Source organism: Uloborus diversus, chromosome 4 (assembly GCF_026930045.1).
Source record: "Uloborus diversus isolate 005 chromosome 4, Udiv.v.3.1, whole genome shotgun sequence".
Classification (NCBI taxonomy): Eukaryota; Metazoa; Arthropoda; class Arachnida; order Araneae; family Uloboridae; genus Uloborus; species Uloborus diversus.
In genome coordinates, this window is record NC_072734.1 from 172,015,322 (window position 1) to 172,030,397 (window position 15,076).

The 15,076-nt window shown below is 32.7% G+C and overlaps 1 protein-coding gene across 1 annotated transcript in view; it reads left to right on the top strand.

Moving 5' to 3' along the window:
* Positions 1–15,076, top strand: part of LOC129220997 (ankyrin repeat and IBR domain-containing protein 1-like) — a 50,970-nt gene that overhangs the window by 31,790 nt on the left and 4,104 nt on the right. The window contains exons 12-16 of the mRNA XM_054855433.1: positions 5,495–5,707; positions 7,321–7,548; positions 9,570–9,738; positions 11,938–12,051; positions 12,928–13,042. Of these exons, the coding sequence (XP_054711408.1) occupies positions 5,495–5,707; positions 7,321–7,548; positions 9,570–9,738; positions 11,938–12,051; positions 12,928–13,042 (839 nt within the window). The remainder of the gene's footprint in view (positions 1–5,494; positions 5,708–7,320; positions 7,549–9,569; positions 9,739–11,937; positions 12,052–12,927; positions 13,043–15,076) is intronic.

Consider the following 15,076-nt stretch of genomic DNA (forward strand, 5'->3'; position numbering starts at 1 on the left):
ACATTAAGTTATCACTCTCAAAGCAGGAAAGGAAATTATTTTCAGGTTATTTTACCTTTGGGTCATTAGTTCTGAACATTATAAATAAATTGACTGAGAACGATTAGTTCGCAAATGCTTTTAAATAAAAATGTAGAAAATAAAAGTCATAAAAATGTGACAGTTAAGAAAAATAGATGCAAAAGAGAATGGAAAAAGTTTTTTTTTCTACATATTTTCATTAAAAATAGTATGTTTTGAACTTGTGAAGATATTTCATCTTCAAATGGTTTTGCATCCTGTAGCTTTTCATTTCAGAAAGTCTACAGAAATGAGACATTTTCCTGTCTTTTGATTGCAAGAAAAATAGTGGTTATGAATTGTAGTCTGTTATGAAATGGTACAACAATTATTAACAATTTTCTTAGACCTTGTTTACTTAGCATCCAATTTTATCAACAAACCACTTGTTTTTGGTGTAATTTTTGATGTCTCATTTGCAGGTCTGGATCTATAAATTTTGGGCCCCTCTGCAAAAAAATCTGTAGGACCCCTAACCACCCACTGGATTGCTCCCCCCCCCCCATAACTGATTTTTAAACGAGTGATTGCTTGTTTTTAACTGCTTTAATATTTCAACTTATGCAGTGAAACCTGTGTGTAACAAATTCTCATTTACTTAATGTATTTTCAACCTCCCAATAGCGAGCATTTTATGCATTATTTTAAAGACCAAATACTAGTGTTTTTAATAATCACAGTTTTTCTATCTAAGAAAATACATCTCAAATAGGAGATAACAAAAGATGGAAACAAAACACTAAGAAAATTTAGGACAATTGGGAAAAAAGCTAAACTGCACTAGCATCCTATTGATAAAGAATTAGAATAAGTTGATGTAAAAATTTGGAATTTCTTCATTTACCATCAGCATTATTTTTTAAAAATAAGTACAATGTTAAAAATGACCAAACTTACTGGAAAAAATGTTCTTACTTTTGATAGTAACGTATATATCTTTGCCTACTTTGTACATAAGTTTTCAACTCATTATTTCATTGATTACAAAAGCTTAAAATTTTTAAATGGTAAAATTCAGTTATTAATTTATTTTTATACATTTATACTAGCAAAAATACCCGGCGTTGCCTGGGTCAGCAATAATTATGAGAAACAATCGTTACTTGCATTTGTTTTCTGTTTTAAGTGAAAGAACTTAAAACACACCTTTTTTTTCGTGATTTAAAATCTAGCTTCTTCCTTACTCATAAAACTAAAGTAGCAGTAAGTAAAAAGAGCAAAATAGTATTCATTTAGAAACGAAAACACGAAATTTAAGCGTATACAAATTTGAAGAATTTCCGAAATATGAAATTAAACTTGACATGTTTAAAAAGATTTATCTGTTAGTACTTTTTTTTTTTTAAATCCAAAACCTTCTCTGTATGGCTATTGATGTACGAACTGTTTTAAAAAATGTAGCCGCCAGTGTTCCCCTTACACTTGCTTTAGTTATTTTGGGAAATTTCAATTTTTGTGGGCACTTGGTGCGGTTTAAAATCTTACCAAATTTGCGGGAATTATTTTGGGACACTTTCGAAAATACTCCCCCTCCTTACTAATTTTTATTATAGAAATATTGTTGCCAGATGCTGAGATACTTTTGGTCAAAATAAAATGGCGCTAACGGTTTCATCCGAAATGTTTCCAAAATAAATAGTAAAATTTGGCGATTGTTTGAAATCGTGCAAAAAGAAAAATTAATGGAAGAAACATTATTACGTAGTCTTTGGGCTCAAAAACAGCGACAGTGGAAAAAACTGCCAAATGCACCAGCTACTGAAATCTTTTTGAAAAAATTCTGGTGATATTTCTGTTGAAAGGTTGTGTAAAGCAGAGATTCAGACAGCTGAACATAAACAAATACGTTTAATACGAAACATGGGGACACACATACAGTAAGACATAGAGAAAGTAGTGAAGGCCCTGATAAACAGACTGCGGCTCTTTAAATAGAATAGAGGGCAGATTTTCAGCATCCAATGATGTTTCTTAAATAGCAATAAGCTTTCTCCAAAGTCCGATGGTGGATTAAAGAAGAGATTTTGCGAACTCCGTGGAAAGCTGCAAATGTCTCTTCCAATAAGATGTAAGCACAGTTCTTTCTTTTAAACCAATGGAGAAAGCGATTACATTCAACAATTTCTGCTGGTTGGTTGGATATAGTGAGCAAGTGTCCAATCAGCAGAAATAATAATAATAAACCATTAATTACATAAGTTCCGTTTAAAAGTAAAATGATCAGCCAAATCCATTTATTTTTAGCCAATCTTGTGGAAAAACGTTACTTTAAGATTTGACTTGAGAAAAGCCTCAAAAAGTCAGAAGAAACGCAAAATTATTCAACAATACAACAATTCTTGGGAGTTGAGATGACACACTAAATAATGACTTGGGTTGATGAAAGCCTTCGAACAGGGAACAAAAAAGCTCATAACTCGTTTTTTATACAACTTAGAAACTTCGAACAGATGATACATTCAGCAGAAAAATTGGCGCTTTCGATGGACATATAACGTTAATATGTGCACGTTTTTTTCCACCCCCATATTGGGGCATTTATGCGAAAATTGGGACTAAAATTGGAATAAAAAGGGAACTATCAATCGGATTTTTTTCGAACTGGTCTATAAACCTTCCCAGTACCAAACTGAACAAACGGTGAAAGTTTCAGCCAAATCTGCCGGGTAGTTTCTGAGATCTTAGGGAACAAATTTACCAAACTCCATTTTTGTATATTAAGAAGATATATATATAGATTATCATTATATTATTATTATATTATTATCATTCCATTACATTAAAATTAATAGTAAAAATCTTCATTAATACAGCTGAAATCCATGTCTTCGGCCGGCTAACAAAAATTGTAAAACGGTCTGTTACTAATTTTCGTCAAAAAGATATTGTCGCCAAATCCTGAGATACTTCTAGTCACCATAACATGGAGCTAAACATTTTCATCCAAAATGAGTAGTAAAATTTGCCGATTGTTTGAAAATGTGCAAAAAGAAAAATTTATGAAAGTTTTTGTGCTCTTTAATGGATTTGCCTAATTTAGTTTATGGCGATATTTTGTTTACATGGTGAAAGCTGAGAAACATTGGCTTCAAAAACAGCGACAGTTGAAAAAATTGCACAAATGTATTCGCATAAGCTATTACGAAGAAGCGAGTTCCATAAATTTTGAAAATATCAACAACAGAACGTGTAAGAAAATAATTACATTTTTGGCAAGGTTGAAATCAATTTGAGTGTCCCATTCAGCGTTGAATTTATACCAATCCGGGGGGCATGAAAATAATTTTCAATATTGCTGCATATTATAAAAAACAATACGGGTGTCAAGTATTTTTAAATAAGACTAAGCTACTATACTTTTAAACACATAAAACGTTCAAAACCTGAATACTTATGAAGTGGAAAAAACGTTCAGATTTGAGTTAGAATGAGGGTTTCAGTTTTAAAATACCGTCAACAGTCCCTCTAAAAATATGTATCTGAATAAGGAAAGTAGTCATCCCCCCCCCTCCCTTCGGAATAAGAAAAATTTTCAAAATAACATCAACATTCTGTTTTTGGTTTTGGTTTATCCCCAGTTTTGCCGACATTTCAAACTTCCTCCCGCCTTTAATATTTTAATATATCAAAAGGTATGATTAAATAAGAAAACGGGGGGGGGGGGGGGGGACGAAATGTCGGCTAAACTGGGAAGACACCCTTTTTTAACCCCAACAGAATTAGCATAATAGCTTTAAAAAAATTCCCTTTTTAATGAATTCTCGAAACGTCATCTTAGAATATCGACGTCAGTCCCTCAAAATCAACATCAGCATCAACCATTCTGAAATAACGATAACGGCTCATCTAAAAATCTCCATTACATTAAAATTAATAGTAAAAATCTTCATTAATACAGTTAAAATCCATGTCTTCGGCCGGCTAACAAAAATTGTAAAACGGTCTGTTACTAATTTTCGTCAAAAAGATATTGTCGCCAAATCCTGAGATACTTCTAGTCACCATAACATGGAGCTAAACATTTTCATCCAAAATGTTTTCAAAATGAGTAGTAAAATTTGGCGATTGTTTGAAAATGTGCAAAAAGAAAAATTTATGGATGTTTTTGTGCTCTTAAATGGATTTGCCTAATTTAGTTTATGGTGGATTATTTTACGTCTTGAAAAAAGTTTTAAAGATTCTTTTAATGGAGATATTTTGTTAACAGCGGCAGTTGAAAAAATTGCACAAATGTATTCGCATAAGCTACTGAAATCTTTGCAAAGAGTTTGGCGAGATTTCTACTGGTAGATTGGATTATGAGTCTGATTGCACAAATAATAAAAATATAACAATAATTTCATTAAAGTTCCATTTAAATGGAAAATAATCAGCCAAATCCATTTATTATCAGCCAATCTTGTGAAAAAACGTTACTTTAAGATTTGACTTGAGAAAAGCCTCGAACAGTCACACGAAACGCAAAAATATTGAACAGTACAACAATTCTAGCTATCAACTGAGAGTTGAGATGATACACTAAATAATGAATTAGGTTGAGGAGAGCCTTCGAACATGGAACAAAAAAAGCTCATATCTCGTTTTTCATACAACTTAGAACTTTCTAACAGATGCCATCTTCAGCAGAAAAATAAGCGCTTTCGATGGACACATAATTTTAATATGTGCACGTATTTTTTCACCGTCATATTGGGGCATTTATGCGAAAATTTGGACATATTAGAATAAAAAAGGAACTAACAATCGGATCTTTTTCGAACTGGTCTACAAACCTCCCCCGTACCAAAAAGAACAAACGGTGAAAGTTTCAGCCAAATCTGCCGGGTAGTTTCTGAGATCTTAGGGAACAAATTTACCAAACTCCATTTTTATATATTAAGATAACACTCAAATTTTAAATTACTTGGATCAAGTTCAGTTTTCTAAATAAAACTCTATATCTTATACACACTTAATATTTAAGGGGGGGGGGGGACATTTGCATAAATGTCCAAACTGTCTGTAGCGATAACCTGACTATAACAATATCATTTTTAGGTCCCAACAGTATCATTATCGACAGGTTTTACTGTACTTGAAATTCATTTGTTTAAATTTTTTTAGCTATCTATTATTATAATATTATTGTTCTAAGGTTTTTAACTAACCTGTTAATCTAGGTAGTTATGTTGGTAGTTATGTTTTTTATTTAATTTAGTTAATTTATTTTGCTTCTTGGCCCCTGGGCCCCCCTGCAACTACAGGGTCTGGGGGTACGCAGATCCTGGCCTTTCTCATAGGTTGTAGTTACTTTCCCTCATGACTTTAGGTTTTGCTACTCTATGTTGAGTCTTTTTGCATTGATGAAGAGGCACTGCTGTATTATTGAAATTACTATGTTCTTTACTGTTTTGACAATTAGTGCTTTACTCATTTTTGTTCATCTTTGTTTCAGTTTGAAGAACCTTTTGCAAAATCTATTCCAGACAAAGTTACTGCTCTGACTGCCACCCTGTCCTCATTTTCTACTTGCAGTTTTGATATGTCATTCTTGGAAGAAGCTATGTATGAATTATTAAGATCTCGTCGTATCTTATGTGGAGCATATGTTTATGGATTTTATCTTGAGGATAATGGTTATAACAAAACAATATTTGAGTATTTGCAAGTAAGTTCCTTTAGTAAATTCATGAAATCCATAAAATAAATTATTACGTAAGATAAATAATTAATAGAGAGAATCATACATTATACTATTTATGTATTTGAGTAATAGCATCCAAACTCATTAAATTCCTTCTGACCCATATCTCTTCCTGTTTTAACAGTGTCACCAACTCTTACAAAAATTTGTTTACCCCGGTTTTAAAACAACTAAGCATTTGAAAGTTTACTCTGGACATATTGTCGGTATCATGCTAAACTAATAAATGAAAAATTGTGAATCGTGTTTTTGAAATTTGATGGTTTGCTGTAGTACTCAAAAAAGGCTATATTTTGGTTATAGCTACTTCAAACAATAATTTAAACCTTAAAGTTATCAATAAAAATTAAAACATTTAACATAACTAAATGCATCTGATGGAAAAAAAAATGTTTTGGCTGTCCTGAAAAGTGCTAATTTTCATTCTTTAGTTTAGTATGGTGCCGATGATATCATCTAAGGCTGCCGTTTGCTCTGGTAGCAGGAACAGCACAACGCCCGTCGCAAATTCTTCATGAGGAAACTTTGTTAAAAAGATATTCACCCCCCCCCTCCCGAATTCTGTATGAATCTGCAGTATTAAAAGTAGAAAAGTACAGTTCAGAATGAAATATAAAGGGAGAGTAGGAGCCACCTAAACCTATTGGTGCTTTTGATCTCGGTGATTGAGAGGTGAAACACACGTGCTCCATCAGCTATCCGTCCTTCAACTTTCCATTTATATTGAACCTTCTTAGCCTATGCTTTGCTTGTAATTTTTAAAATTAGCAATTTAATTTCAAGCATTTCTTGGAGATTTATAATAAGCATTAGGACTAACCTAATGGTGGGTTACCTAGCAAATTATTTTGAGGCTTTTTAATCTGTGTCGCAGAATGCTGTGAAAAATGCTGCTGTAGTCGGACCAAATCATTTGAGAAAACGAGTCCATTCCTTAAAATAAGTAAAAAAGTAAGAAAGGACCCGTGCCAAATTTCGGAGTTTAGCAACATTTTTGCGATAGGGAAAAAAAATCTCAGTATATTTTCGTTTTTGTTATTTAGACCTAAAAAGTTTAAGTTGCAGCAATAAATGCATTGAGTTGGCGAAAAGGTAAAAATGAGAAGCTTTGTGTTCTTTATTGCAACCCTACTCTTGCCAACTTTCAATCGAAATTATTGTAGGAGGTGTTGTCTCTTACCAATGGCTGCTGAAAGAAGTAAAATCAAGACCCACCCACTTACGTAGGATGTGACCTGTCCAATGAGACGTCTGCCTTGACTACACAAAATTAAAATATTTTACCTCTTTAGCTATAATTTCTTAAATTTTAAGGTGACGTATTCAAGCTCTAGAAACTATGACGCACTTCCAAATTCCGTTCCAACTTTCCTCTCCATATCACCCCTTCACGAAAATGGACAATTCTGAAACAAGGCAGAGCAAAGGACCAACTTTTCACAGTCAGACTTTATTAGGCCCTTACCTATTGAATATGGCAATTTTTTTTTCAAGCTTCTGCCAATAGATTACTACGTGTTTAAATTTTTGGTAATTGAACAAACTCATTGTAAAGGTATATTATTTTTCATTCATAGAATGACCTAGAAGAAGTGACTGAAAAGTTATCTGACACTGTCGCACGAACATACTTGCAAACACCCCAGTGCAAAATTATTCAAATGACAGCTCAAGTGAAACGGAAAAGATTGGACCTCCTGAATGCTGTTCAGAAAGGACTTATCCCCCCTGAGACTCCTCCTAGCATGAGAAAAAATCGCAAGCGACGTCTTCCTGGTTTAATGGGAATGGATCCCATTGATGATGTAATATGATTTAACTTTTTACTTAAGTTAGTTGGATGTAGTATATATAACCTATGTTTCATGCACAATTTGAATCTTCTTTTTCCCTTGAAAAAAATTTGACCCTGAATGAAAGACGTTTTTAGTTCACAAATTTGATTTTATGGTAGCTTGCAGTTAATGTATCATTACTTTGTAAACATTATTATCAGGCATTCAAAAACAATTTACAACAAGTTACAGACAAAGTTACAAAAACCATTCTCCATTTAGATAATTAGATTTTTCCATATTTTTAGATAAATTAAGGCTAAGAAAAAATCTTGCATTTTGTTACTTTTATCAGTGCCACATCAGCATGGTGGATAATAAATACTCTACTTCATGGGAAAACATGTAAACAAAAGAAAAAAAAAAGAAAAAAAAATAGTTCATTAACATTGCGGCACGGCCTGTGTCACGGAGATACAATTTGCCTCCAATAATAATAATTTTTTTTCCAAAGTTTGAGCTTAATGTTTTTTATCTGGCAGTTCATATGAAGATCATATTAAAAAATACATACAGCAACATTAAAACACCCGACAGAGTGCTGTGGTGGTTAGTTGCTGGTCTCGTATGCCCAAAGGCCCAGGTTCGAACCTAGCTTCGGTACTTTGATTTTCAAGCTGTCGAAAATCGACTGGATCCTTGTTCTATGATTATGTAGCATGTAAAATACACCTTCAGTACTCGTTTGGCATTGAGTGCTCTTGGAAAAATTAAATTCCTAGTGCAGTTTTGCATTGAACAGAGCCCAGATGCCTCCATCTGGTTTGGAAACTGAATGTCAAAATTCTCTTGGGAATGGCATCCACAATTGAGGTGCTACATGAAAGAATGAATGCTGTATTAGGGGATTGCCCTAGGTCTTCAAAAGGTAGTGCCTCAACCACAGCCCCATTAGAAAGAAAAAATTACATGATCTTCTGTCACATCCAAAATTAATATATTTAAAAGCTTAGTTCATATGTTTGGCAGATTTTTTTTTCATTTTAATGTAACTATTAGTTTTGTTTAATTAATGTTTTTTATGTAAAAATGAAATGTTAAATTTTATATTTGAACAATATTGATCTTGGCAACATGTCACGAGCAAATAAGGGCTTTGTTGTTTTGACCAGTTTTCGAAAACTTTTGAAAATGAGCTGTGATGTAACTAGAACGGAAAAGTGCCATTCTGATCTGGGCTTTGTGGTTTATGGAAAAGTAATAATTATGATAGCAGACTTAAAAGGCTCAATATATACAACCTGGAGCGAAGGAGAGTCAGAGGGGACATGATTCAGTTGTTTAAATTTATCAAAAAAAAAAAAAAAAAAGATGTTAATGGGTTAAATTTTTCTACTGAAAGCAGGACAGGGGGTCATTCTTTTAAGGTATTCAAATCTCTGGCTAACCCGGAAATGAGGAAAAACTACTACTTTAGTAGAGTTGTGGGCACTTGGAACAGCTTACCGGAAGAAATGGTAATGAGCGAGGGGGTGAATAGCTTTAAGAGGGCCATTGATCATCACTGAGGACTAATAAACTGACTAGGATCAGCCTAGGTGGGCCCAAAGCCTGTTGCTGGCCGTCATATTTATATTTGTGCTTGCATTTGTAACTTTTCTGAAATTCATTATTTTATCTTCATACAAAAATTTGCGAAATCATAATTTCAAAAAGATTTTTGTGTTACAATGCATTAAGAGTTTGGGTTTTAAAAGTTTTTCAATTAACTTATTTTAAAAATTTATTTACTTGTTCAAAGTTATTTTTTAAAACACTTTGCTTGAATGGAATGGAGTGCACTTAAACTGTTTTAAGGCACAATTGTACTTTGTAATCAAAACGTGCTGATTTAGAGTGGAAAAAAAGTTTTAACTTTTCTGGAATATATTTCACTTTCATCCATGTGTATTTTAACACAATTTTGATTAATAGTTTTTCGTCGAACATTTTTCTTAAAATATTTCCAGGCTATTCAATTTTTTAAAGCCGTTATTTAAATTGTTTTGTAGCCTCTGCTGTCTCAAGCTATTCTTGAGTCATTAGATACTGTTGATCCCAATGACCCATGGGTTATTGATCCACAAGGAAAGCACACAAATATAGCAGCTGTTTGTGACTGGCCAGATGATGATAGTGATGAGGAAGAAAATCAGAAATCATCCGCATCATCTGCTTTTGGTAAGATTTTATACTGCATAATGAAAAATTGACATTTTCTATGATCGAATATGAAATTTTATTAGATACTAGCTCCAGAGAGCCCGGCATATCTTTTTACTAGCTCAACAGTGATTTAAAAGTCTTTGTTTTACTTTGATAATAGATTTTGTAGTTTCTTTAAAAAAATCAGGGTGAAATATTACAAAAATATCAAGACAAAAATCAGGACATATTTTACGTTGCACTTTTTCAGAAAACCCGCTTAATACGTTTTTCTAAAAACAGATCAAAATTATTTTCTTAAAAAAAGACTGACCTAAATTATTTTTGGGTTTTTTTTTCTTTCAAGAGTTGTTTTAGGTGTTTAAAGCCGCTATGGAATTCTTTTTGTTCTGTTTTATTGCCCATTTTTCTGTGAGTTGTAGGCCGAAAGGGTTTCCTCCAATTGTCCAATCGCTGGATTGTTTCTTTGATGCACATAAAAACCATTTTTACTTCAAATTGCAAACACTTAGTTTCTTTTTGAGGTACAGTATAATTTTTTTTCTGGAATTTTTTTTTGTGCCAAATTTATGAAGCAAAGATTAAACTCTTTATTGCTTAAAAAAATAAAAAATTAGCCGATTAATCAGCTAAAATTAATTCAGCATAGCTACTTGTCCTAAGCAAAAGTAGTTCCGATAAAAAATAATTTTTCAGCTGATTAATTTTCCGATAAGTTAATCGACCAAGTGGCCAATTGCCAATTACTGACGAATAATTAGTGAATCATAAATTTTAGCCTTTAAGCACTAAGATTAAAGTCACTTTTTCAAAGAATTTAGGTTTTTTTTCACTTGGGACCAACTGAAAACCTGTTGTGAGCCCTGAAATTGAAAAAAAAAAAGTCAGGACAAAAAGCTAAAAACCAGGACAAATTTATTCTTTTTCAGGAAAATCAAAAATATCAGGACAGCTGCAAAGCCTGTAATAAATGCATTTTTAATAATTTGCATATATGCTCTTGTATAACAAGATGAAGAAAAACTTTTTGGGACCTACCCTGGAATTCTGGGATTTTTTAAAAATTAGGTATCATTTAATTCAGGTAGTTTTTAATTGACTAATACCATAATCCAGGCAAGAATTTTTTTTCAATAATTTCCTTTTATTTTGTTAATAGACATCCAAAGTGACTATCAATAAATATGTTATTTAATACATTTTAAAATCCAGCACATAATATATTAATAATGGTTATTTTTCTCCAGTAACCATATAGAATGTTTTGTATCCCGGAAAAGTGCCAAGTTTTTTTTTTTTTGTACTTAAGTTGAAGAATATGAATAATAACTAAAATTCTGAAGTTTCTAAAGGCAAGAGAGCAGTTTTCTTAGCCCTTTTGTTTCAATACCTGTTCTGGCGTAATTTTACGTACATTGGCAGTTTCCAGTGTTTTGGGACCTAGGTCAGTTTCAACCTTGCAAAAGGTTTCATAGTTGCTATTGCAGTTTTTGTAAATAGTTTGTTTTTGGAATTACATTTTTTTTTCTGCTTTAAGTGTTGTCAATCTATTAAAGTAATTAGTCTTCAGTTGACATTTTCATATACAAGTGTTTCAAAGGAACCAGATATTCAGTCTTATCTTGACGCAAAAGCTGTTGGCCGTGCAGCATAACACTATGTTGGCCAATAACAATAGAGGAAAACCATTAAATCTTCTAAAAATAGAGAACAACATTAAAAAAAAAAATTAATTTGAATTTTGACATCTTGAATTCAAATTATGTTTTTCGCAATCACGAGTGTGTGTATGTAGGCGTGTGTGTTTGTGTGTGGGGGTATGTGTTTGTGTGTAGGGGTTATGTGTATGTGTGTGTAGGGGGGCATATGTGTTTGTGTCTGTGTGCAGGCATGAATGTGTGGGTAGTTGTGTGTATGTGTGTGCGTATGTTTTTGTGTGTATGTGTGGGTGTCTGTAAGTATGCGTGTGTGTATGTGTGTGTGTGTGTGTAGCTGCGTATGTATGCGCGTGTGTGTAGGACGTGGATGCAACCTGGAGACGGCTTTCGCTATAGGAGCAGCATCGTGAGGAGCCGGTCGACGGTGATGCTGCAGAGGGTGGGGGTGGGAAAAATCAAAGGAACGCCAAAAACAGTCAAGTGAGAACAATAAGCAATCGTGATTGCTCAAAAATCAAAGTTAAAAAGTAATTTCAATGTATTTCTTTTTTTCAAGGGATATGTTCTCGAGAAGGGTGCAGTAGATATCGAGCTAAGAATTGTAGGACTGGAGAAATACATGATTATTGCTCCCTATCTTGCAAACATTGGGAAGAAATAAAATCTCCAGGTACAGAATTATTTGTTTTTACTTTCTTTTACACAGCACTGATAATGGGGTGGTTTTTTTCAGTCAAAAGTACTACTTTTAGTCATTGAAAAGGATAGAATGAGCAAAAAAAATATAACATGGACCCAGAAAATACTTTCATTTTCCCAACAGTGTTTTTAAAAATTAATTTTTTTTAAAATGTCCAATTTTTCAAACAAGGCATGGTTTTGATGACGTCACAAATGATGCACTTTGCGCATCTTTCTACTACGGTTCCACATTATGATAATCAAGCAGCGAATTTATTGCGCTCTACACTTGCTATCAATTATATTGTTGCCGCCAATACACGTGAGTTAAGATGTGAATTAAATATTTTGCACTGTGAATGGCAACACTGAACGGCATTTCATCATTTGTGATGTCATCGGCAGAAGCTGTAAACAATGAAAGTGCTCCGATTTAAGTACTTTTTTAAAAGTATTAAACATAAACAAATTTATCAAAAAATGATCAAATCCTTTGTTTTTAAAGCATGCTCTTTCAGAAAAAAATACTTTTCAAATTTTGGAAACGACCCCATTGTAGTAATAAAATTACAATATCAACCTGTTTATACATTTCTCTCTTTCTAATTTATAGGTTAATTGTAATGAGTAAATATAAATGATGCATACACTGTTTGAGCATTATTTTATTCATTTATTTTTTCAATGTAAGATGTAATGGTTTTTTTTAAATAGATCTATTGATAAACCCAAGCATTCTATTGGCTTTGTTACTTGCAGTGCTGCACTGTTGACTAAAATGATTGATGATGAAAGAAATTTTTGTTTACTCAAATTCAGTAATGATTGATTATCTGTATGTGCATTTTATTTTATTTATCATCAGCATCAAAAGCTTCAGTGGCTCATATCGATCCAGCCATGGATTTGCTTATTGCCCTGGAAATATCCAAGCTACAAAGTCAAGAAAGTAACTTGAAAACTGCTGTTGAAACTGAAAGGTAGTTGCTAATTAATAATTTTCTGGTTAAGTAATTGCAGAAATACCTCTACATATCAATATGTTGATTTTTTAACCATTCATAAAATGAAACTGCAAACATTCAGTAATTTCCAATCTGAAAACAGATATAGTTGTAATGTTGAAAATTACACGTAAATTCTGAAATGGTGTTGAATTCTTCAGTATTCTGTCATAGACTGGCATTTGCATGTCTATTAGCAGTGGCGGCAAACCGGCAGGTAGGGGGGGGGGGGGAGCAACTGCCCCACACTTTTTTCATCATCAAAGATTGCCTGAGCGTTAATATTTCAATTTTAAAACACTCTGGGTGAAGTTACCCGAACATTAACGTCGCCAAATACTGTTAAAAATTTCAGTTTTAAAACTTCAATTTTAAAATTTTTCCATTAGAAAATCCTCGACCACACTCCCTTCGTTCTTTAAATTCAAAGATAATCTAAATTTGCGTCATAAAGACTCCAGTTTGAGGAACAAAATTCAGGAAGAGACCCCCCCCCATCCAGATAGCGTAAAACTGCGTTTAAAAACGCAGTTTCGCTCTAAATTGGAGTCTTAAAAGACTCCAATTTAGAAAAAAAAAAAAAAAAACGGAGATCATTTTCTGAAGTCCCCAAAGGAAGTTCAAGACTGAGTTTCCAGGATTTCATCAGTAGAAAAAAAAAAAAAAAAAAAGCAAACTTCTGAACCCTACTGTTTCTCCTTCTGAAATAACGTTTGAAAGGACGTTCAAAAAATGTTTTAAACTTCGCAAAATTTCTGGGAGAGAACCCCAAACCCCTTGCTCTAAGTTTTTTTTTAAAAGATGGCTTTAATTTGCGTCTTTAAAACATCTGCTTAAGATTTCTTTCCAGTCCGCACTTATTCTATTATTATTATTAAGTAGACTTTATTTAAAAAAACATTATGGGGACATCCCTGGAAACTCCTCTCCATTCCCCAAACTTTGACAAAACTCAACTAAAATGGCATTTTTAAAACTACAATTCCAAAACATTTACTCGAGAGAACATCAAAAGCCCCCCCCCCCTCCTTCTAGTCACTCAAGATAGCCTAAAATAGTATTTATCTTCCTAAAAAAAAATGACCCCCTCACTTATAAGCCCCACTCGCCACCTCTGTCTATTAGATATTCTCACTTGATGTCTTTACATTCTATGTAATGATTAATTAGTCTGAGAGCAAATTTTTACAAATAATAACTTCTGATACTTTTTATCAAAGTACAGTGCCTTATGATGTTCGGCAATTTTGACGCTATATTCACATCAAATTCAAAGCATGTGTGGAACTTTAAAATACAGTTTATTATTAAAATGATCTTATGCTGTGTGTAACCTACACAAAAGCCTACTCTTAAGTGATATAACATCAAATTTTTCGATTCTTGATGAAATTATTGTAACTTTTTTAATTTTTTTTGCAATTATGTTCAACTTGAAGGCGCGAGCAGCAGCTCAAGATATTTTTTGCTGTCAAAATCTTTTTGCATGTCCAAATATCTCTACCAAAGGCAACTTTTCCACACCGTTACTTGGTGTTTATCAGATTTTGATTTTTTTTTACTCCATCCTAATGCACATATACCTACATCTAATGAGAAAAAACATTAAGCATCATTAAAAAGAAAAGTCTCCAAATGTTGCAAATCATTAGACGAAATTCGCCAAAAGGGATTTTTTTTTAAAGGTAACGGTCCCCTTGTGACCTTCTGTTGGAACCCCTGATTCCACTCCATTGAAAATAAGTTTATAGAAGATGATATTTTATGATTCAGTTGAAATTGATAAAAATGTTAATTATAAAATGTAAGTAAAGCTTGTAAATTTTTTGCACTTCTCCAAAATGGTGGTTTTCAGTAAATATTGTAGAATATTTTTAGACTTAAAATTCTGTTAAATATTGGGGGGAGGGGGAATCCAAATCTAAATGCTTCTATTACAAAATATTTTAATTTCTAATTCTTTATTATCCTTAAAAGAATGAAATTTTTAATTCAAAAAAAAAAAAAAAA